We start from the raw sequence: 24892 nt of genomic DNA, 5'->3' as shown, positions 1-24892 counted from the left end.
TGCCCGCAAATGTGGACTCCACGCTTAAATTCTGAAAACATTTTCATGCATGGCAGCAATATAGCCTAGCTCATGGTCAGCTTTCTTGGAAAACACTCATTAACCCATATATGCCTAGTGTCCTATATGTAGGACACTGAAATTTTTCAAATAACTCGAAAATTTTTTTTTGTCAAAAAGCTAGCGCCCCCTAGGGGGTGTTTCTGAGGCTATGGCCTTCTCGCGTGCAAGTCTTGGTTAGCGTGGGAGCACAGCTCGCCACGTGCTTGCAGTTTCAAAATCGGCGTTCCGCGTGAGCTTCGACGAACGCCATGCCGAGAAAGAAAATGTAAGTAATATAAATTGAAATTATTTTTGATGTTTTAGAGATTTTTGTCAGTTATTCCCGAGTAATTGAATATGCTGTGAAAACAATGTCAATGTGGTATAGGCAACATTTTTTTGTTTACGATCTGTCAAACAGCGGTGTCCTATATGTAGGACGCTAGGCAGATCGGGGGTCACTGTTGTGTCACTCTGGAACGCGCGATGCGTCGCGCGCGTAGCGTTGAAGTAGCATAGTAAAATACATATGGACGTATGGCAGAAACTTTTTTTTTTCCAATTGCAGTCAGAAGATTCCCTGCAGTTCATTTTACCGCAGAAGAGATCCGCAAACGCTCAACGACATTCTAAACCAGATTGACGCTGGGGAAGATGTACAGTCTACGGTGGCCATTCTTCCGCCCGAAAATCCCGCGGCGGCAGTGACAGATGAAGAAAGCGGTGATGAAGAATGCACCAGCATGGACCATCTGCCGGGGAGCACTCTTCATGCTGAAGTTCTGGACACTTGTTCAGAGTCAAGTGAGGACGAGAACGACCAGGAGCCACCAGCTAAGCAACAGAAACGACGTGTCAAGTGGGATAAACGCGATTTGAACGCGAGTTTCCCAACTCGCCACTCGTGTGATTCAGACTCCGCTGAAGGAGCACCGCTAACTCCAGTAGAGGCATTTGAAAAATTTTTCGATGATGAAGTCATCAACCTGCTTGTTGCAAACACCAACACCTATGCACAACAGAAGAATCGGTTGTTGAACGTGAACGCAGGTGAGATGAGATGTTTTCTCGGCATTCTGCTTCTCAGTGGCTATGTGCCGGTTCCAAGGCGTCGCATGTTGTGGGAAAACTCACGTGATTCTCATAATGAACTCGTCGCGAACTCTATGAGGCGGGACCGATTTGAAGCCATTTTCACCAACCTACATGTGGCTGACAACAACAACCTAGTACAAGAAGACAAATTCACAAAACTGCGACCACTGTTTAGGCTCTTGAATTAACGGTTTCTGTTGTATGCTCCATTACTAGACTGCTTCAGCATTGATGAAAGCATGTGCGAGTACTTCGGAAAGCATGGATGCAAGCAGTTTATGAAAGGGAAACCAATCCGATTTGGCTATAAATTGTGGTGCATTTGCACCCCATTGGGCTATTTGCTTTCTGTTGAGCCCTACCAAGGGAGGTATGGCGTCAATGTGGATGATAAAAACAAGCTTGGTCTAGGAGGATCTGTTGTTACAGAAATGGTGTCCAGGTTGAAAGAAAGGCTTGATTACTGTTTTCATGTGTTCTTTGACAACTTCTTTTCAAGTCTCAAACTTGTTAGAATGCTTTCGTCAATGGGTGTCAAGTGCACAGGCACCGTGCGGGATAACCGAATAGAAAACTGTCCCATCCTGACACAGAAAGAAATGAAAAGCAAGAATCGAGGCTTCTACGATTACAAAGTCGACGCTGAATCTGAAATTATTGTATGTCGCTGGAAGGACAACAGCACAGTGACCGTCGTCTCAAATGCTCACGGGGTCGAGCCAACACAAATGGTGAAAAGATATTCGAGAGAAAACAAGTCCAAAGTTACGGTGGAGCAGCCGTTCTTGATTTCGAGCTATAATGGCAACATGGGATGAGTTGACAGACTAGACCAAAATATTTCAAAGTACCGCACAGCCATTCGAGGAAAGAAGTGGTATTCTTCACTCCTGACATATCTGGTTGATGCATGTGTGAATAATGCATTCCAGTTGTACAGAATTGGAACGACCAAAACAGAGCTCCTCACATTTCGAAGGACGATAGCGGTGTCGTATATGAAGAGTTATGGCACCAAGCCATTGCGTGGAAAAAGCCGGCAATCTTTACTGGAAGCCCAAAGCCGATTTGACCGCATTGACCACACAGTGATTCCTCAAGAGAAGCAAACAAGGTGTGCTCATTGCCATGAGAAGACCACAACACGTTGTGAAAAATGCGACATCGGAGTCCATGTGAAATGTTTCAAATTGTACCACTCAAAGGAGTAGTATATGTGCCTAGTGTCCTATATGTAGGACGGCTACAAAAACGCAGTTCGAAAAATTTTTTTTTTGAATAAAAGGTTGATTCTACTTTCTGAGGTACCAGAAGCAATTATTACGGGAAAATAAATCACTTTTCTTAATTTCCCCAAGTTCAGGCATATATGGGTTAATTTAAGAAATTTGCCTTATATAATCTGTTACTTTAAAATATGACAGACAAGAACCCAAGACATGACCAGACACAGAAGCTTGAGGTGAAGCAAAAGGCCACTTGGCTTGACACAGCTTCACCATGAGCATGTTAAGTGCATGTTAACTGATTTTGTGGCATAGGTTGGACAAGAAGTGCCCCAAGATGTATGCAGCTTGTCCTAAATGCTGTTATTTTCATTAGTGCTTGTGATTCCCAGGCATTATTTTGGTGTCTACAGTTGTAGACTTAGCAACTGAAGGGGATATATAGTGACACAACTAGAATAATAATATTAATAATAATGATAATATAATATAATAATAATAATAATAATTAATAAAACACCCTGTGTCCCTGAAATAAGTTAAAGCTACAACTTCAATGTAAAATACGAAAATAATTATATTGTTTTCCTACACTAGACCTCTCCTACCTTGCCCAGAAGCAAAGGTGAACACATACATAGGAACGCAGGCATGTGAACATTACATCAGCACTGAACAAAAAAAGTTCAAGAGAACACAAATTTCATAAAGTATACAAATGTACCCTGATACCGCATAACAGAAAGTGCACCACACTACATGTAAGTGCAGGCAGAAAATCATGGAAACCTTGAAGAGAGATACCACAGTGTGCAATAAAAATTAAAGATAGGCATAACTAAACAAATGTAGCCATAAAAAATGCAACTATTCATAAAACTTGCTAAACTTGCACGCTACTGTGAAGTACACTACATTTGTTTGAATGCTTAATATGCAACAAAACACAGCTAAGCGAAGGCAAAAAAGCCACATAAGGATCAACAGAAAAAAGGCTAGGAAGACACCCTGTATCCATTGTCCATGCAAAGGAATAAAAAAAACAATTGTTGTGTACACATTATACTATTTGAAAAAACAAAAATATACAGCCCGATGCATCATGCACAACTCAAGAAAAAGCATTTTTTGTCAACCTTTCCAAGCACATAACTAGCTCTATCTGTACTAATTCATTAGAACACAGTGATATAAGCTCTCTCCAGAACATGACTTGGGGCTAAATGAAAATTACAACCAAGCATTCTGTTATGCTCCTTCAGGACATCACAGACTCAAGTCCATTTCAAAGAGTGAGCTGTCTTCTGCTTTATTTTAGACTATGTCTAAGACACAGCTGTGGAAACACACGTCTAGAACCTCCTCTTCTATGCCATCCTCCAGGCCTCATCAAGCAAGCTGCCAATCAATCAAAAGCAAGTAACCACAAATTGTGAAGTCCTGCTTAGTTTTCGCTAGGACATAAATTTAAACTTTCCTAAATGGTCTACATTCTGCAGTGCCAGTGGGACTAAACTGGCTGCAGCTGGGAGGCCGTGTCTAGTGAAGCTTTCTTTGTGGTGTGCAAAAGTATAGAGGCTGTGGTCTGAGGTGGCCAAGGAAACAAAATTGTCTGCGGTTGGGGAATAGTCCTTACACTTAGGCCATGCCACCTAAGAGGGCGTTATGAGCTACAGAGCATGAAGAATGGGCCCCTCATATGTGAAATTTTTTTGCTGGACTGCTTGTTTTCCTCATGTAAAGAAATAAGTGCCAATCTCAACACCAGGTAATTTTAAATATTACCTGTGACACTTTGAAACTATAAAACTGCTCTCTGTATACCACAATGTAGAAAAAAAAGAGAATTTGACAGAGAGTTCAACACCTGCGTGCACATCACTTAAAAGTAAAAAACCGAGAGAAAGTGTGCCTGACAATAAGGAGCAAACAGACAATTTCACTAATGGCCACAAGCCAAGCTTGGCACACAAATGACACTTCCACACTTCCTCCATTCGCCTAAAGCCGAAGTCATACCTATGGAGAGGTACCAACTCATCAACGTGTAGCACTGTTGCACCGTCAATACCGCATGCACTTTTCCAACTTCGAATTTTACACTTACGTCTACAAGGCTACGATCTTCTTCTACAGCCCACGCCCTCTTCATAACGCTACAAGCAATACATGCCACATGCGTGAACTCCCGACATGCCTGCAGCACGGTCGTGTGTTCAGCCACTTTACGACTTGCTGTTCATGTCAGAAGGAAGAGGGAAGCGATACTTGCGGTACTTGAAGTCCACCACGCGCATGTTGTGAATGGTCTGCAAGTGTGTTTTCAAGTTGCCGGGCCAGTTGAAAAGCTTGCCACAAACATCACACTGAAATCGGCGATTGAAGGGCTTGTGCATCAGCATGTGGCGCCGCATGCTGTGTTTGGTTGAGTACGTCTTGAGGCAGATTGGGCACGTGTTGTCAGCCCGAGCTGCCGCCAGTAGTGCTGAGCCCTCAGCCGAAGATGGTGACTGCAGCTGCTGGAGGTACGAGTTGTACTTGCTGAGGAAGTCATCCACACTTGACATCTGATCATTGGCTCCGACTGTGCCGCCACCTGGGGTTTGTTGGTGGGGAGCAGGAAAAGAAGGAAGAAAGAAAACATGGAGGAAGCAATTTATTTGCACCACTTTCAGAAGAGACGAGAAAGAAGCATTTTCACAGGGCCCAGTGTGTGTGCATAGCGTTAGTGCAGTGTAGTTGCGGAGACTTCTAGAACAAAAGCAAGACTCTTTGAAGAACTTTTCACAAACATTGAGCTGAGTACAGAAAACTCTGTCTACCTGCTGTCAATATCCATCCTATGCGCTTATAAGCAATGAAAAGTGTTAAGAATCTTTAGAGAATAACTGAAGTGAGTTCATAAAATTTTGGCACATTCTTGTTTTCAGCTGTTTCACAGTGCAGCATCCCTGTGGCCATCCTGTGCTCACTGAAATATGCAGAGATATAAGTGACAAACCCTTCCTCCTCTTTGAGACAATTACAAGAGCTACCTTGGTCCCTGTTATAGGCAACACTCACACACAGAAAATGCAGCAAGTACAGCTTTTTCAACTTAGCGTGCACAGCAAATATGTGGTTAAATTACTCAAATAAAGCTGACCTTGCACCGAAACCTTTATGCCAACAGACAACAACAACAAAGCAATGCTGCAGCTAGTAAGTTTCAAAACTATTTCAGCTTTCTTTTAAGAGGCCCCTTCTAAGTGGGCACACAAAAGGAATTAACCCTGGTTCTTCTTGCAAGGCATGATGAGTAGGTACCCTACCGAGCAACACTGAGGGAAAAATAGCAAGACTGGCTCAAAATCAACATTAATTCAGACCATTCAGCAATGAATGCACCTAAAAGCACAAGAAAAATTGAAATCATGTTGCTATCTTCCACAACATTACAGGGCACATTACACACACACTCCACTACCCCCCCCCGCCCCCCATACTGGGCGAGCTCTTCCAGGAAAAAGAAAGTCACATGGCTGTAGAAAAATGTCCAAAGGTCTTGAATCTGCTTTAAGTTTACCGATTATGAGTGAACAAGAAATAAACATAAAAGTGGTGACAGGCTGAATGAAAAATTCTTATGAAAGCACTGTGTGCAAATCAACAAAAGGCTGCCATGTGTCATGCAGTAAGCGATCTATAAAAAGGGTTTAGCAAAAAACAGCACACTTCCTGCCTGCATAAAACATTTCACTTTGGAGACCCCAAAAATAGGACTTTTGTCAATAAAAAACATCACAAAGCTAAAGCATCATAAATTGAAACCTCAATTTTCCCTAAACATTGTGGTTTTTCTAAACACAGATGCAATAATATACAGATAACACAGTACCTCATGAAAACATTATCAGATATATCCACAATGTATGGAATGACTCAACCATGACTACATTGATCTACTGCAGCTAACAAAAGAGAATTCGGGCAGATAAAAGCTAGAAAATTCATTTAAAAGTGTGTAAAGAAATGACGTTTGCACCATATCTGCGCACATTACAACACATACTGTCAAGACAAAAGGGTCATCAGAGACAGGGAAGTCCGGATGGAAATAGCAGCCACACAGTATAATGGCACATATCTTCTGTCCTTGACTTTCATGGCATGCTAATTGAGCAGATGGTGGAGCTGGAGCTTATGTGCTGCAAAATAATGATACAATGCTATCAGTTCCACAAGAGAGCAGATTTGCAGTAAGTACATGCTAAATATGCAAAAATGGACTTACCTCAGCATTAAAAGAAGCAAGGCATGAAATACAGAACATAAACAAAAAAGAAACAAAGCAGTTTCATATGTCAAGACCAGAAGAAAAACACTTCTTGATTCATTATGTTCATTTATTCTATTTAAAGCTATTCTAAATTTAAATGTGAATAAAAAGATAAATAAATAAATAAGAACATCTGCCATACTGCCCACATAAACAAAAGCAGCAATATGTCCAGCAAAAAAGGTAAAATTAGGACATTACTATATAACAGAATCATGTATGACATTTCCACAAAAATTCTGTACAAACGTGTAGTCATAGATGGATACGTTATAAGACTAAAACCTAGAGGTATGAAACTTGTGATGGTGCCTAAGGCCACATTTGTAATGATATCTACCTCAGTTTATTCAACTTTGATGGCAGAAACAAAATTGGCTCAAATTACTGAATCTTCAAATAAAAATATATATGCAGAACTTGCATCATAATTGACACTGATCACGCTCATGAGTAAGCACTGTGCAGTCCTTTCTGGCACATGATGAAAAGTTACATTTTCATTTCAGCCATGATTTGTTCTAGCTTGTGGAGCTCGTCATCATTACAATTTCTGTCATGCAGTAACATAACAAGTGGCTTTTGGAACAATGCATCAAATGTCGTTTGGCGTGGCAACACTTTCACAGCCTTAGTCGTTGGCTAGCATGACCTTACTGATAGACAGGTGCCAGTATTTGCACATACTTTCATATCATCACTTATAGTACCAGCCATGTTTCAATAAGTGACAATGAACTTTTTTCCACATGTGCCAACATATTCGCTTAGTGCTGTGCAACGAAACTTACCACTGTTTGTGGTGGTTCGTGGCTTGAAGGTGTTTCTAGGGCTATTTCACTGAAGTTGGCACTTTCAACACCAGCATAAGCACATTTGATGTAAAAGCTAGTCATTTATTGCGGTTTGCATTTAACCAATGCATTTAAATAATTCACATTCAAGATAACAGGCTTCCTTTTTCATAAGGAAACATGGGCATGTTTTCAACACCAATTAAATTACCCACATTAAGTTAACACAATTTTTCAGTGTATTATGGTATAGCATCAAAGCTAATGCACAAGTGTCAACCAATCTGGTAACTGCATTGTTGCACAATGCTTTCAGCATGATGAATAAGACATTGTTAATGCTTTCCCCTTTGTATACTGTTTCACAGTAGAACTGATGGTTGCAGCAAGTTACTGAAAAGGAAGGAGAGAGGGAATAATCTTTATCACAGACACGCTGAAAGTAGCTCCCAATGGCACAGTTATTAAATCAGTCAACAATGCCGCCTCTTCATACCATGCCAGACCGTACAAAGATTGCAATAGGTTTTAGTGTGTCTTTGTTCAGGTAAATTGCCCAGGTAATTAAAGCTGGGAAAGTGCCACATACTTGTGTGAGCAATGCAGAATGCAAACAAGAGGTCAGCAAGCTGCATGTAGTCCATGGTCTGCAAGTTTCAGACCCATTGTAAGAAACAATGTTTGACAACCCATAGTGATGAGCTTTGTTTGAGTACACAGTAGTGGTTCCTTTTTCACATATCCATTGCATTGAAGAAAAATGAACACAGAAAGCTAAAAAAGGGCGCATTATGCCAGCACAAAGTGACATGAAATATGTCCATATAAGAGCTACCATAAATTATGAGTCAAAACATCAGTACAGGCACTCATTGTTTATTGCGTAAAGCAGAAGTGCAAACTACATTGTGCAAATAAGCACAGGAATAAATGCATTAGCAAAAGATGTTGATGCATGCAGTTCTGCTGCAAGGATGATGTCATGGGGCTACGAAGAAACACAGCAAAGGATTATTAAATACTTGACAGAGAGAGAGAGAAAAACATCACTGATCACTGATATTTTTTTTTACAGATGGCTACTAGCAGCAAAGACATGCAAAAGCATGAATAAAAGATAAATAGTTCTCATGAACACTGCATTAAACAGTATGGCAAACCACAGCCACAGTATGCATTTATTCAAAGTGCAGCCTCGTTTTACTCAATTTTCATATGCAGGGCCCAGGCGAGTGGAAGGTCATGTTTGTCTATACAGCCCAAACCTTGCACAAGTTGTAAAGCTAACAGCAGGCACAGTAGTAAAATCAAATGAATAGGATAAGAATGTTACCTGTGCACACAACGTGCACGGAATTTCTTTTTCAATATATCAGACTTGACGTTGAACTGGACTCATAACTTAAGTAATGCCTCTGCACAGCACATATATTTCTTTTTCTTCATCACCTCTCATCACTTTTTCTTTCCTGCCGCATCCTTTACTAGTATAGAATAGCAGGCTAGAGCAGGCTAGCACAGGCAGTCCTATCTGCCCTTCTACTTCTGTAAGTAGATTCTCTTCATCTGTATCATTGTGTTTTGACAAATTGAACTATGCAATAAAACTATATTCACTGCAATTAACATGCACTGCATGACTTAAGCACTTAGCAGAACACACATGTCACATGTAACTCTTTAAGGTAAAAACAGTCCACGAGTTGCTAATTTACTGTGTTTATTACAGTGCGCCAATAGCAAAAGATATTCTGCATCAGGAATAACACATTTAACATTAACATACCAGTATTAGCTGCACTTATATGATCAGGACAGCACTATAGCTTCCACAAGCAATTACAATAGTGTTCATAAGGCTCGCAAGCTGGCACTTGGTAATGCAGCCATGACAGGTGTATGCCAGCATTGAGTGACACACTGTTTTGTTACACATGCATAATGCTGGGATCCCAACAGCTTCAAAAAGAAAAAGCTGATCTAGCACATATAAGAAAAAACAATACATCAGGCAGCTGAAATGTCCATTATAATCAGCCAATAGCTCTAACGAAAGTTGACTGCTGCTTAAAAAAAGTGATGCTTATGAAGCAGAGTTATACTACACTGCGACTGACATTTACAGATTTGGTGGGCTGTGGCATTGTGCACACAGCAAACCTTTTAAGAATATATTTTAACTTTCCAGTGTGTTTGAATCACTGCCAAGTGTGCATAAAGCTATAGGACTGCACTTTAAAGAAGATAATCACTACGTACAAACAGGCTCAACATTATGATACGAGCAAAGCATATCCACCTGAACAAGCGAGACTGCACTATGAAGATTTACAATGTGCATCAGATGCTCAGTGTCAAACTGCACATGCTTGTATGACCTTTAGTTAGCAGATTCACTGCTACCTTCACACATCACGGTACAAAAGGCAACAAAAACAGCATGTGCTTAAAACAATATTAGAGTCCCCATGTCAATCAAGCTTGCATAGAAATGCAGTTACGAAATAGAGCAAGCATTGTGCAAGCCAAGCTGCTTGAAGTTCTCTCTGGCTATGTTGGATGACTTCTGAGAGTTCTGAACTTTGACAGCAGGTCAAAAAGGCATATGGCTTTATTAAAAATAGTGTGGCTCTAAAGCAACTGTGTAAGGTGTGCATATTTTTTCCTTTAACACGCTTCAGAAACGTATCCACTAGCCTACTGCTTTCTGCTTAAGTTCCTAAATCTATTCTTTTTTCTCCAGTTGCCACACTATACTTTTCCAGCTCAATATTTTTTTCCTTTTTTACGTGTCCTGTGCAAGCTACCTCTAGGCAGAGAAAACTTCTGCTTTTAGCTCATTTCTCCATCAAAGGCTTGGTGCCTGTGATATCACCGCTTTGAGAATTTAAGTTGAAACCTAAGAAAACAAAACATACAAAACAGCTAGATATTCAACAACCATAATAACAGAACAGTTACTGGGCAACATAAATAATAAATAAACCTTGCAAGCTAAGCTAACTGTTTACACAATTTTTTAACGGAACTGTGCTCACACAGTAAGTTTCAATGCAGTATCGCTTATACCAATGTCATTCTAATGTATTGCAAGCTCGTAAATTTAAAAGTAACAATTATAGGGTGAGGTGCATCAAACGTTCGAAGACATACAAGTTACAAAAATGTCAGAGAAAACAACTGTACATAGAGAATTTGAATTCATGAATTTTCTTCACTAACTGCAATACAAGCCTTTAGAAGCATGACATTGATGAAGTCAAAGATGTAGAATTATGGATTTTGGTCAATGTTTCAAAGCATGATCAGCCTTGACACTAATGTTTTGTTTCATAAGTAAGTCTTCAAGTCTCACTGCACAAGTACCTGTAAACAGCAGGGTCTGAAATTATGATGCTGTGTAGACATGGTGGAAAAATTTTGCCACTCCAATGACCAAAAGCACATTCCACGAGTCTTTCATGCATGACAGCAGTGAAGACATATATATCCACAATTTTAAAGCAATGACTTTCTTTACAGTAAGGTTATTTGAATCCAGGGATGTCATTTTCTGTTTTGTTTTAAGCAGTTCTTGCATAAATTTATGTACAGATTCTAGCATATTCATGAAAACAACTTCTTACCATGTAGGTCTTCACAATATAAACCTTCACATCACAAGATGAGTAAGCTATTCTTTGTCCCTGGTTTATACTTGAGGATATTGATGCAAATGTTTTACGTTTTAAGTGTTGCAGCTTGTCTCATATGTGTCAAATGGCCAATCAGAAAAAATTTTGAAATGTGGATTGCTGCGCTGGATCACAGAATAGACGTGACAGATTTTTAAGCTTGTTATCTCTACCAATACTCTTCTCAATTGAATGAAGGGTTCACAATGTGCAACATTCAGCCAGGAAACACCTCACAAATTTGTCTAATGATTTTTGTACATCATAAATAATTTTTTCTTATGTGCTAAAGCCTGCCCTGCTTATTTGTCTGTGTGCCTTCAAATGTTTAACGCCATTCACCATGCATGCACATCATAGATGTGCAGTTCTTATTATGCGTATAATGTGCGTATCATGTGTATATGTGTATTGTGTATAAGGCTATGGAAAATAACTGATAGGCCTCAGTACAACTGTTTTCATAAGAGGGTTTATAAAGCTACTTCTACCATAATAACATGCCTAGACAAACCAGTAATGGTGAAAGGACATTGTTTACTCAGTTTTTAGTGAAAAAATAGTTTTTGACTGATCACACACGAAACAGCAACAGCTGGAAAATAAAACTGTCATTTTTACCACAGCTATCTGCAAACATTTGATGCACCGAGCCTAATTACTTGTTTTATGTAAACAAAATGAGCCTTGACAATAGGCATGGACCTTAAATGAACATACCCACAAAGCTAAGGAGAATTAAAAAAAAGGTATAAAAAGTTTCTAACATATGTTGACAAAGTACACCAGCATCCATAACCGTCTTAACCCAATCATAACACCCATGCTTGTGCCCATACACAGTTCAGAACACATTTCTTGCTACAGAATGCCCTTGAAACACTCAACTCTAGGTCTATACAATGCACTAACACACCAATACATGACTATCATGGCGGCCTGCAAGCTATAGCTCACCCATCGGGACAAGAAACACGGAATAGCCACTCCAAGCACGTAAATCACATCAAGGTGTCACTAGGTGACAAAAACTTTTTAGGAGGCTAAGCCTCGGCACAGCATACATCAAACAACGAACAGCAAAAGCCTTGTTCTCCAAGAGGAGTAAAGGAAGCAGACCTTCTAGGAAGGTTCCACACTTGGTACATGCAACTTCTACATGCGCTCAATGCAGACACAGATGCAAAACTATAAACTGTTTATCTACTGTGCTGAACAACCTCTTTCTGATATTTGGCTAACACTTCTGAATGGCAATGTGAATGATCACAACAGCAGCACGTGCGTACTGTTTGAAAATGTTGCACTGAGCCGCCTTATTTCAGAAGGACAAGGTACACAGAGTCCCCATTTATTATTATGCAAAGATTTAGAACACAAAGGTAAAAATGGCAGATGCTTTTGCAGCTGTCTCTGCATTAAGAGCCTTACAGACAAATTACAAGCTCCAAGCAGGAGATGGAGCTTGGAGTTGGACAGCTGGATCATAGACATAGATAATGTCCCTCAAACCTGCCTCCCTTAACACAGTGGTGCAGAATGCGACTTGTGCATGGTACGCAGGATGTTCCTGTGATGACAAACGCTGCAATTAATGAAGCCAGACAGACCAATCAATATATATTGATCAGGTAATGCCCCTTTAAAAGTGTGCTTGGGAGATCTTGGTCAATGTCTACAAATCTGGTCAGACAAAAGCTACAAGCATTATTATGCTTTTTGTTAAAATTATGTGCTCTCTCTGGTGCATATACACCTCTGCAAACAAAACATGTGACCTAAGCAGCAGAAGTCAACACCAGTTAACAAGAGCACTACTCTTCCAAGCAACGCATGTGATAACTGCAAATGTAGGCAGTTTTCTTTATGAGCAATAAACACAGGTTACAAGTTAAGACATTGAAAGCACATGGACAACAGTGTTCTCTAAGCAACCTCACAACTGTCATCATAGCGCATTGCAAGATCAAGAACAAGGTTAAGCAATCCACACTTTATTCATCATCATTCTGGACTGTAATAGTGTCAAGAACAGCAGCACATCTACAGACCTGTGCAACAAGCTACAGCTGAATTAATTACGGCTGTAGGAGAATGCTACCTGCACAGTTAACCACGAAATTGTGCATTATATTTCACTAGAGGTTCTGTATGGTCTGACTAAGTGAACGAGCTGGCAGTATAGAAAGCAGCAGACAAAACTGGGACCTAGTTTTGACCTTAAGAAAATTCAGCGCACAAGCAAGCTTCAAAATGTTTTTTCAAATTATTTTAGTCAAATTATTTTAGCCTACCATGAAAGCACCTGCGTAGGATGCCTTTCAAGGCATCTTAGAAAGGTAGATTTCAATAGATTTTAACAAAGAAAGTAAACCAGTACTGCCAAGAGACAATGCTGTCAAGAACACCCGAGCCAGATGTAATTTCCTTCAATATACCATGTACACCTGTATTGAAGTTCTTGAAATCCCTACCACTTTTTGTTTTTCGTGTTTATTGTGATGATCTGAGAAATACAATGGCCACTGGATCATACCATACCAGATGCCCCAGTCATGGGGCTCGACTATCTCCCATTTATATTTAATCAAGGACCATCATTCAGCCACACTTAGTTATGTTTGATGAAAAATGTTTACTTTGCTTGAATTCTATTCAGATATTGCACAGGTGGCATATAAATAGGTTGAGAAAAAGAAATCAGCCAAAATGTCCTATTTTGCTATGTTTTCTTGAGATTTCCTGGTTGATAAAAATACATTGTGCTTTCTTATGCCTGCAGTCATTCTTCGTTCGAACTGCTCAAGACTAGAATGGCCTTCCCAGACAAACTGCACTCATCCGCGATACACCGCGCTTTAGATCTTCCCATCGAGTGCTCCGACTCATCTTTCTAATTTCGTCATCATCAATCCTGCCTTTTACATGTCCACCCCTCATGTAATGTCCTATTTGGACCCTTGAGGTATTAATAAATAAATAAATGATGTAAGAGGCCACTGGTGTGAATTATTGTGCCATTAGAGGAATGCAATACAGTGAATTTGGTGCATCTCTGAAACTTTAACACATCTATAGCATTGACATAACCACTAGTGTGCTTGAAAAGTCAGTGAACTAAAAGAACAAGAAATTCTAAGCTGAGAAAGTGAGCTTTAACACCAGAAAATTGCAAAGTTAATCATATTCAGGCACAAATCTCTTGGGGAGGTGAATCAAGTACAAATGCAGAAAAAAAAGTGAATTTGATATGGCATATATTTCTGAATGCTGAGCCTGAGGTGTATTTTGTTTTAAGCGAGAAAATATTATTGGGCTTCTATTGGTTCTCCGGCATAAGTGCAGTTCACCACTGTGCTTCTTTCTCTTATGTAACAGAAAGGGCTATGTGCTACCACAGGAAGCTAGCATGCTGCATTTAGGCTCTCACAATCTTTGCAGCCTCAAACAGTACGGCAGACTACTGATGTTTGGAACTGCATCTAACAGACTTCAAGATGTGTTCTGTAATGCTTATTAATATTCTTCAACACTGACCTTGCAGAAGAAAAATCATAATTGCCAATTATTTGAAACCAAAATACCGTTAAGCTTTACATTTCCAATGCTGAAGCAAACAACGCCATAACCACTATCACTTCATAATGCTTTCCTCTTGGTCTACTCCATGTGTACACGTGCTCCAATGTCTCCTATTCGTAGCTACTGTCCAATCACTGTGAAGCAGTATGCATATAGGCTGAGTTGCTTTCATCCCCAATGCTGGTGATCTTACATTTGTAGGAAGTTCTATGTACCATTCATCGGCCAATGTTTTTGTGAGTGGCTGAGTGAAACACAGATAAATGTTTGGAATGCAGAGCGCGAACTACCACAATTTTTAGTGATTTTGTGCATCGCCTGAATACACGAAACTATGTTAGTAGTTTCAGATGGGCCTGACACAAAACAGAGGTCTCATCACTGACAAGACAGTGGCACCATCTGGTGGAAAGGTGCCTGTTGGACGCCCCTTCACCAGTATGGAAACAATGTGGTGGCTTACATATTTGGGCAAATCATTGCAGGCTTCCTGTATTGGCACACTGAAGTAGAACAGAAAGGACGGAAATGCTGCAAAGAGGTGGCAATGTTTCGTTAACTCCACTCCCACGTGATGATATAAAAATATTTTTGTTGAAATACATTCATGAAATGGTTATATAGAAAATGCTGCAGGGCCGTTTTAATACAGCTCTTTGAGAGGAACAAGAAATGTCCCTGTGCAAACACAAACGGGTAACATGAATCTGTGGCCTTGTACATTTGAAAATTTTGCATTGCAATCCTTTAAAACCAAATAAAATGAAAAGTACTAAAAGGCAGAATATTCCTTCCCGGCAATTGCATAGTCAGTGTGATGCTTGGAAATAAGCCTTTTTTAACCCTTCAACTACCAAATGCTTTAAAATAAGTCCACAAGATTTGCTTTTTTATTATTCCGCCAAATTACTGCACATTATGTCCATGCACCAAAATATTCTACATGTGTGGTATATCTCTCATGTTAACCTGAAGTATTAATAAAATGTGTACTCTAAAAGAGGGACTTTCCCTCTGTACACGTGTAAAGTCGAACCGTAATATCTGAATAGATGGTAATGAAAGAAACTGAGCGCATCAAAAGATAAGTTCAGATGCCGAAACTATGACACATAATATGAACTGAGCTGCCGAGCGAAACTCGTCTCCAGCAAGTAAAGCAGAAAAAGCTGTGGCCTGGACAAGTATGGCCCATCTTTTGCAATACTGGCACAAATAGCCAAGATGCGTACAGCTCGGACTACCTTAATAGTTAAAGAACTAAGTAACTAAATTACCACTGTACGATATCAAACAACAAACCACCTGACCATAAAGTACTGCACTGAGCCGGCCCATTAAAATGCAATTCCGAATAATGCTTATGCATCACAAAATGCATATTTTTATTATGACAGTCAATTCACAATTTTTTATGGACTGAACATTCATAAAAATGATAGCATTATATTGTAAGAGCAGTAAAAGTGTACCACATTCAGTATGCTGCAGAATGTACTGCCTAAACATTTTTAGACAGTACAATAAAGCATTTAAGCATTAAAATGCCCACTATGAGTCATAAAATATAATTTGCATAATGAGCTAACCAAGAATGACTTCATGAGCATAATAACAAATCTACGAAAGGTGATGTGCTTGTCATGCCCGCCAAAGTACTATCTAAAACTCCATGCTAAATTCATTTAAACTGCGAAACATAAAACAAGGTACCTGTAGCGCATAGATGTAAAGATATTTTTTCATTTATTTCCACATAGTACAGTGAAAAAAGTGCTATGGTACAGTTATCTGCATAGTGTTTTTAGTATTAAATAACCTATAATAGTTGCCACCTTAAAGTTGCATCCATAACAAAACTACGGGTGACTTAAAACAAACTAATAGGCTGTTATTCCAGTTGTTCCATTCCTACTGCTAATTGGCAGATGGGCTAGAACCAAACACTTTGGACATGCAAGGGTAATTTGCATTATAGTGTTACTGCTCATTTATAAGGTTTTCTTCATTCCTGATAATTATATTTACTAGAAATTATTATGCCACAGTTGGTACGGTGAGCATTATTTATGAGACTGACGTTGCCTTACAAGCAATGAGTGTGGACATTAACAACAAATGCATACCTAGATACACGTTAAAGCACAAAAATAAATAGAACAGCAAATTTCCATCACATTTTCATTAACATGGAGCATGGCTCCATGAAGACTACTGAAACTGTTCAAAAATCTGTGCTGCAATTCACCAATGTGTTCAGAAAGGCTGCAAGTGTAAGATAAAAATGAGCAACAAAAATTGAAGCATGGTACAAGCATTTCAGAGGTAACCGGGACTCTTCAGGAAATGATGTCAATTACTAGGGTGTTTTAAGAGGCACACATGATTGAAGGAATGCAAGTCCCAAAATGCCATTTTGAGAGATAACTGAGCTGTGTTCCTTGCATCTTTTAATTTTTTGGTAAACATATCCAGATTTACTATCCTATGGCTGGGTACTGTAACAAGCTCAGATTGACCTTCATATGTATGGTGAGTTAGTTCAGAATTAACTTCCATTTTTCAGCAGAACTACCTGTGAATGTTTGTACAAGTGGGAGTTTTTTTTTTTTTTTCTTTTGTGTGGCACATGTGTAGGTGCAGCCAGCAGACAACCCTTGTATCTGCAGAGGTGTGCGGTCGCAACCTCCTGTTAAAAACGAGCCATTGCACCCCTACCGTTTCATGACTGCTGGCAATATAGTCTTACATCACTGCAATCTTGACCACTTGGGCCAGACACTTGGCCCAAACATCTTATCAGACAAAAGAATGCAGAAAGAGTTTGATCACTTTCAGCATGACAATTAACTATATTGGAAATAACCATTGTTGTAGATGCCCGACTGAATGGTGATGCTTTACTGCAAATGGTCAATTAAACCTGCATTTGATCACATCGACTACGTTTCTCACATGCTCCACTTCCCAATTTATCAACCATCCTGGGGCAGGTGTGGGCCTTTGAGCAGGTTTCACTTTGGTGGGCGGGAATTGTAATAGCATACACAGCTGACACCGCGTGGCTGGGCTGTTACGCATCATCGCACACACGTCGACCGTAGGCAAAAATGAAAGCGTACAAATGCGACAAGGTTCTGGAACGGCTATTTTCACTCTGAAAGGATCAGAAAAGCTAAATTGTGTCAGACGCACGGCAATTAATCGTCGGAGCACGATGAATGCGAGAAACTATGTTCACACGACTACGGCAGCCAAACGCGTGTACGACGCGAGAGCAACACAGCTACCATCGAGCAGAATGTGGCGCCCAGCCAGATCTGTCACTTTGGCGTCTTTTCCATAAGCTTCCATCAAGCTTTCATCGCGCGCCGCTCGCTCCGCCAGATACACCACGCGAAACTTGCGATTACAATGTACCTTGGACAGTTGAATGCCCAAAATTAAAACGGCACAGTGCTTCCGCTTTGGCAGAATAGAAAATAGCGCTTTATGCAGACGCTGCCTGCGTTTGTGGACACAGCTTTCTTTATTTCCTTTGTTTTTTTTCGGTCTTGGACCACACGAAGATAAATAAGGCACGGACGACGCTTGCCGGCAGACGATGCAACTTTCTATGAACGCAACGCTGCAGCGTCGGACGCCCGAAACCCTCGTATGTACAGCATAGTACGGCTGTCGGAAGTCCTGCGGTGAAGGAGGGCATTGCACCCACGTCAGCTCTTCGACACACAACAAACTAAAAATCAATCAACCGAAATGCAGAGTCCATCAAGACCTGATTATTGCTCGCTCTCTGTTCGTTCAATTTCCGACAGATATGCAAATAATTTCCGCCACAAACGGCGCGAGCTTTTGGCAAAAATCGCACACAAACGAGGTCAAGCGAGCGTCCATTCGGACAAGACAGGGCGCCTTATCCCCTCCCCAAGACTCGACAAGTGCGTCATGCATACGACTGTAACACGTACGGCGGTGACAGGGGATGCAGTATTCGGACGTATGATCACGGATGCGAGCTTTAATACGCCGTCATTTCCAGCTAGCCTAGGCCTACTGGGCCTTACGGGTGCTGCAGGTGTGACGTGCAGGCGCTCATCAAGGCTTTCCATAACTGTACGGACCTGCCACACAAGCTGCTGCCACAGCCGCAAGCTGCAGCTGTTCGAAACATATCCAGAGGTTTCGGTTACACCGTCTTAGTAATGCGTGCACACGCAGTTTTCACGCCACCGCGTTGCGACCGCGAGCATTTGCCCCAAAGAGAACACTAGCAAGCACCAAAATGAACGTTCTCACATAGCCGACGCTGCAGTTTTCAGCCGGTCTGGCCTCGCTGAACGACGAAAAATTCAGCACAGTACTCCGGATGCAAAGAGTACGTGCGGCGCGATTGGCCGAAGCTGCTTTGCGTTTCTTATTATTTTCAGGCAACCGCACACTGAAATGACTCCTTCAGACACGTTCAAATCGGAGATGGCCTCATTGTCATTAATTCTTTTCTTAACAAAAATACATAAAGCCGGATCGCCCCTCGCCTCTACGTATTTTCTGTTCTCTCCCCTCTCCATTTCGTTTTGCCAGTTTATTTTTCTTCTAAAGAATAAGAGAAACCCGGGGAGAGAAAACCAAAATAACAGCAAAATTCAAAAAAATAAACTACTTCTCTTGAGCTTCTCTAGAGTCGTTCCAGGCGGCGCTGGCTGCCTGAAGGAGCAATAGCGATGGTGATGCAGAAAACCCGGCTGGAGGCAGCATCGTCGGTCGCATCATGGTACTCCAATTCTGTGCGTCAGAAGTTGGAGGGAGCAATGCCGGTTTTAAGCCGGCGTTTTTAGCTCCACGGCTTGATGGGACGTTGTGTATCTTTCTCTTGTGAGCGTAAACGTTGTTGCGCCACAGGAACGATTTGTTGCATATGTCGCAGCGGTAGCGCTTTCGCTGCGGGGTGTGCATGGTCAGGTGGCCGTCGTAGTTACTTTTGTTCGAAAAAGTCTTGTGACAAATAGGACATTCCAGGTCAACGGGTTGTCCACGCTTCCCCAATAGCGGCGGCCGGCCGCGCCTTCTTGGCACGGCGACACCTACAAGAAAAAAGAGAATGAAGGGATGAAATCGCTAGCAGCTTAATTCCTCCACATATTCTACACACTACCGTTCTGTACTTTGAGACGGCCGCCCACCACGAGGCATAATATACGCGTGACGTCAGACGAAGCATACAACACGTGCTTCCTGGTTGCTCCCACGTACTAAACAAACACTGGACTGCAGTGCGACCTTTGAACGTTCAGGTCCATTTGAGTCGCCTGGACTTTTCTCGCCTAGTTCTAAAGGTGCTGCACTTGAGTGTTTCACCCCTGCCAATATGGCACAATCCACAGTAACCACATATTTCACTTGGTGCAGACTTTGTGCATGGATTAAATATTCCATGCATTACAAATGAGGTCGTACAGACATGGGAGACTTGCAGACCAGGCTAAGACAAGCATGGAACAGGCGAGCAAGGCAAACATGGTGCACGGGTGAAATCTACAGCTTGTGCTGGTAAAAAAATCTTGAACCTGTATTCACAAGAAATCTTTTATGTGAGAGAATTTCCTCATTGGCTGCCACTAGTCAGCTGCCCACCAATTATAGTGGCCGAATAATCAGACCACCACAGGGGTGTTACAATTTCAAGTTGCAGTTAATAAGTGTTAAAGTATTCTTACAATACAGAACTCTCATGCCGCAAGACACACCAAGAGCAAGATAACTTGACTAGCAAAATAACCAAAAGCAACACTTCAGATGTAAACCAGTACAGGTGGCAGACTGAAATGTGCTGGAAACAGCACACAAGGAAACAATAGATAGTTGTCTCACAGTGAGCCAACATTAGCACACAGCATTTGATCCAATACTTTTATTGTTCTCATACAGTTCAAGAGTCAACTGTAACATGATATATAAGGTTCACTCAAGACTAACATATGCTTTTACAACAATGAGGTCACATTTCTTGCAATTTTGCTCCGTGAATGGTTTAGCATCATCACTGCCATTGCTCTAACAGCTTTCCAATTCATGTGGTGCTGAAGGAAATGGGCTGCTATTGCACTCAGCACAGGTCTGGTTCTTGCAGTAAGGTGACTGTATCTATGGTGTTCATTCACCACTGACTTCCACCTTTCACCAACTACACAGACCATGCACGCACACCTTTCTGTGAAGCTGTTTGTTCAGGACATGCCTAGAGTGTCGGCTGAATTTATGTTTGCTTTCTTTATTTTATCGTTTAGCACCATTCTACAAACATTAACGCTTTCTTTATTTTATCGTTTAGCACCATTCTACAAACATTAACATGTGGATAATTGCCATAACAGCTGTAACCATTGTGCATCTGTCTACTGCTCTATGTCACAACTGGAATAGTGAACAACGATACTGTTCCATTGTTTTAAAATTCTGCTATGTTTCTCCAATTTATACCTCTTTTACAAGAAGAAATCTCAGTATACCTTGAATGACCCTTACATATTTTTTAATTTGCAAGTACTGCACATTAACTTTTTAGAAGCTCTACCAAAGTTTGCTATATGCAAACAATCGTAAGGTAAATGCGTGGAACCTTTTAGAAGCACCATCACAGATGGACTCTGCATGCACGTCACAAACCAAAACAGTAATAACTGCGGGGACTTTGGCAAGACTTGCTAAGTCACTTGTTTGATAAGTTCAAACTCTCTCGTTTTATTCATATTTAAAACAGTGCCATTTACAAACAGTTGGCAATACTAGAGGCTGCCGTGGCAGCTTATTTAGTTACCAAGCCATTTATGGTGACACATTTATCATCAAGTAAACACAACCTAGCACACTAGTAGGATGGTGCTGCTACTATGGAAAATAACACACATAAACATGACAAATGCAACTATTGAACAGAGAGAAAATGAAAGACCAACTTGAATGTGCCAACATTGTAACACGCAGTACACAGATTGATATGGATAGTCACTGCTGTAACTAAGCAAATCCTTATAGCCACATTAGCTGATCTAAATCACCTACACCCCTTATATAAATCATGAATGTAGTTTGCTGCATTCATAGGAGTTCCCGAGTTGGATTTTCACATGGATGTTCTGTGGGCAATTAATGACAACAATTTCCTTACTCTGACATGTCTACCACACATATGTCATCGCTTACACTTTTCAGATGAGCTGTATAACGTGCCCGATTGACCCCAAAAGCATGCACTTTTTGCCTGTCTTTTTTGTGGTACAGTGCAAGATGATGCAAAGGTCCACTCCTGAATATGATGAAATCTCGGTGCAAGAAGTAAGTGAATTAGCATTAAAATTTTTTCTGGGGTACTTGTGCTGTCTCATAGGGGTGAATTTCTGCATCAATGTAGGTCGTAAGGCATCACTTAAGTGCTTGTCAGTGAATGGGCGTAAATATGATGAGCAGTTTATGTCCCAGATGCCTAAAAAATGCTGTAACAATTTTTAAAAATTTATAGTGATACTGAAAGTAGTCAGTTGCAAGGGTATTTATAAATACGAAGAAGTTACAAATTAGCTTAATATATTTAAGGAAAGGTCTCCACTGCTCAATACAGGGTATACTTTTAAATATATGTACACTGTACAACCAAGCCTATTTGTAATGGCAGAGCTTGGCATTTTCAAGCTGCATTGCACAATTCTACAGTCGTATGCTGCACAGCTTTTATGCGATCCTTGATGTTGATGATATTGAATTACAAGTGCAAGACAAGAGTTAAACTGACGGTGAGGTAACTAACAATGCTACATCAACACCTAAACAAAGAACTTTCACCAAAAGACATGACTTTAACCAAGAAGTAAAAACAATGGCAAATTAAATACTAACTACATCTGTATTGAGAAGTGTCTACATGTCATACACTAGAAAGTATCACAATTTTGTCACATTTCTAACGCAGGGTGCCTTTACTTTCAAGTCATGGACACAATGAAAGCACAGCCTTATAGTAGTGGGCACACAGTACAAAAAAAAGGAAGTCATATCACAAGTCAAGGACAGTATGAAAGCACAGCCTCATACTAGTGGGTACAAAGCATAAACAAAAGGAAATCAACACACAAGAATGGTGGCACCTATCTTTGCCCGAAATAACTGCACCTCAAAGCTGTGAAATATTTTGGAATGTAATTGTATCAATCTTTCGTGCTGACAAGCACTTGCTGGGAAACATATGAATACTACAGTCACAGTGGACTGCTGTGATACCATATGAAGTTAAAAGTCAGACAAAACCCATCCTTTGGGAATGTATATTGTTGATAATGCGAATAGCAATTCAAGTGGTGGTGCACGTGTAGTTTAAGTGGTGGTGGAAGATTCATTATTGAGAGGATTAGTAAAGATCTGGTTTAAAGGTCAATAGAAAGATCTGAAAGAGCCACTGCCAAAATTCATCCTGTACAAGTCTGGTACAGCAGCCAGGCTCCTCTCTTGTGCTTCCCTCTGGACATGCGCCATTTAGTGGTGCACGCAGGAAGTTCCCCTCCTTTTTCACGACATTCGAGATTGAAGCAGTAACATGCCGGTGCATGCTAACAAGAACTTATCCCTCATTGCCCAGTTCTTATCTTGGTCCATACCGCATCAGGCTGCTGTGCTTGGGGACCCAGGTTCAAATACCGATCAGTATAGGAGTTTTCCAAGTCTTTATTTTTATTGGAAAGACCACCAGAGTAGGAAGAATAAAAACACGGTGCAAACCACTATGTGGGGGAAGTAGGTTAAGCATGCTAATGACATTAAAAAGAACCGTATGAATACATGGACCCCATGCAGAATGCACTGATGCACAACAACTGAAAAGGTGACATTATTTTTATTTTTTTTACCATACATACAAAGCCGCATAGCCCCTGCCCCCATTAATGAAGAAATTCTAGTAATATGGTATGAAGTAGCTTTTGTGTAAATGGCTCCACCATATTCAGCAGCATCAAAAATAAAGTTGCAATTAGTGAAATTATGTCCCAGAAATTATATGGCAGACGTACTTCAGAAGCCTGGTTTTCTTCCTGTAAAAACAGGAAACTGCTGCGTATGATGGGTATGTTGACTGAAAATAAGCTGCATTAGTTTAATATTTGTCCATAGCTGCAGATATATGTGTTGTGTGCAAAGAAATTAATGCATTTCAATAAAGTGATTAAAATTTTCTACTTCTTCAGTGCAAATGGTCACTTGTGCTATATTCAGTTTCAGCTTCAGTTTATATTACAAAACTTATCATCCAGAGATATATCTATACCAATGGTGATTTGTTTGAAAAGCACATGAAAAATCTTGAAACAGAATTTAGTTACCTATGAAATTTCACATCACATATGTAGATTCTGGCAACAATGATGATTGAAAGCAATAGTGTGAATGTGATAGCAGCAGCTGCCACTATAAATTCGAGGCAGAGAAGCCATAGCACCTGGCATTCCTCCTTCCTGCGGAACCTTATCACAGTTTATGCACACTGCTCACTACCTCCATGTGCCTGCTGCAGCAAGTCACAAATATTGCGCCAGGACTGGCAGTATAGAATTCACAGCCGATTACAATCAACACTTTCAAATTATCATTTCTGAACAAAGATTATGAATAGGGCAGGCTGGAACTTATCCATGACAGCAGCATGCAGCAAACAAACAGATGTCCAATCTTTCACTGTCTGTGTTGTTTACTATGCACTGCTTCGAACTTTGAAATTTTATAACTTCAAAAGATTCCTTCAATAACTGATTCCAAGCAGATGGTCTCCTGTGTATGTACGCAAAGTTTGAAGTAGCAATACTAAGGCTTTTGCCTACAACAACAATTCTCTTAAGTTTTACTCTATGCCCAAAGAAGCGTTTTAGAGGCTCTAGAGTGCCCCGAATATACCTACAATTTTGAAAATTCATCTTTCCTCAAATGCATGCTTTATTCCTACGAAGTTTGACCTTGCTCTGCTTAGTAGTTCACTTTTTCGTCTACCATCTCCATCCTGACAAGTATAGAGAAGAATACAAATTAGCACAAATTCAATAATTTTCTGCGGTGTTTCCACAACACCTACAACATTAAAATTTCTCCAGCATGCTCTTTTCAAGACACCCTTTATTCATA

The 24892-nt window shown here is 40.5% G+C and overlaps 1 protein-coding gene across 6 annotated transcripts in view; it reads right to left on the bottom strand.

The window, feature by feature from the left end:
• The window catches only part of LOC126542781 (uncharacterized), a 230391-nt gene that overhangs the window by 110648 nt on the left and 94851 nt on the right, over nucleotides 1–24892 (bottom strand). The window contains exons 5-6 of one of the 6 annotated variants that reach the window (XM_055077434.2): nucleotides 19395–19815; nucleotides 4960–6550 (exon numbers count right to left, since the gene is read on the bottom strand). The exons of 4 other annotated variants lie outside the window; for them this stretch is intronic. In XM_055077434.2, the coding sequence (XP_054933409.1) occupies nucleotides 6544–6550; nucleotides 19395–19815 (428 nt within the window). In that variant the 3' untranslated portion in view covers nucleotides 4960–6543. Of the gene's footprint in view, nucleotides 1–4573; nucleotides 6551–19394; nucleotides 19816–24892 lie in introns of those variants that run through there. One more of the 6 variants, XM_055077437.2, reaches the window with a different exon arrangement.

The sequence above is a fragment of the Dermacentor andersoni genome, chromosome 2 (genome assembly GCF_023375885.2).
Source record: "Dermacentor andersoni chromosome 2, qqDerAnde1_hic_scaffold, whole genome shotgun sequence".
Classification (NCBI taxonomy): Eukaryota; Metazoa; Arthropoda; class Arachnida; order Ixodida; family Ixodidae; genus Dermacentor; species Dermacentor andersoni.
This window is presented reverse-complemented; position numbering and strand designations above follow the sequence as displayed.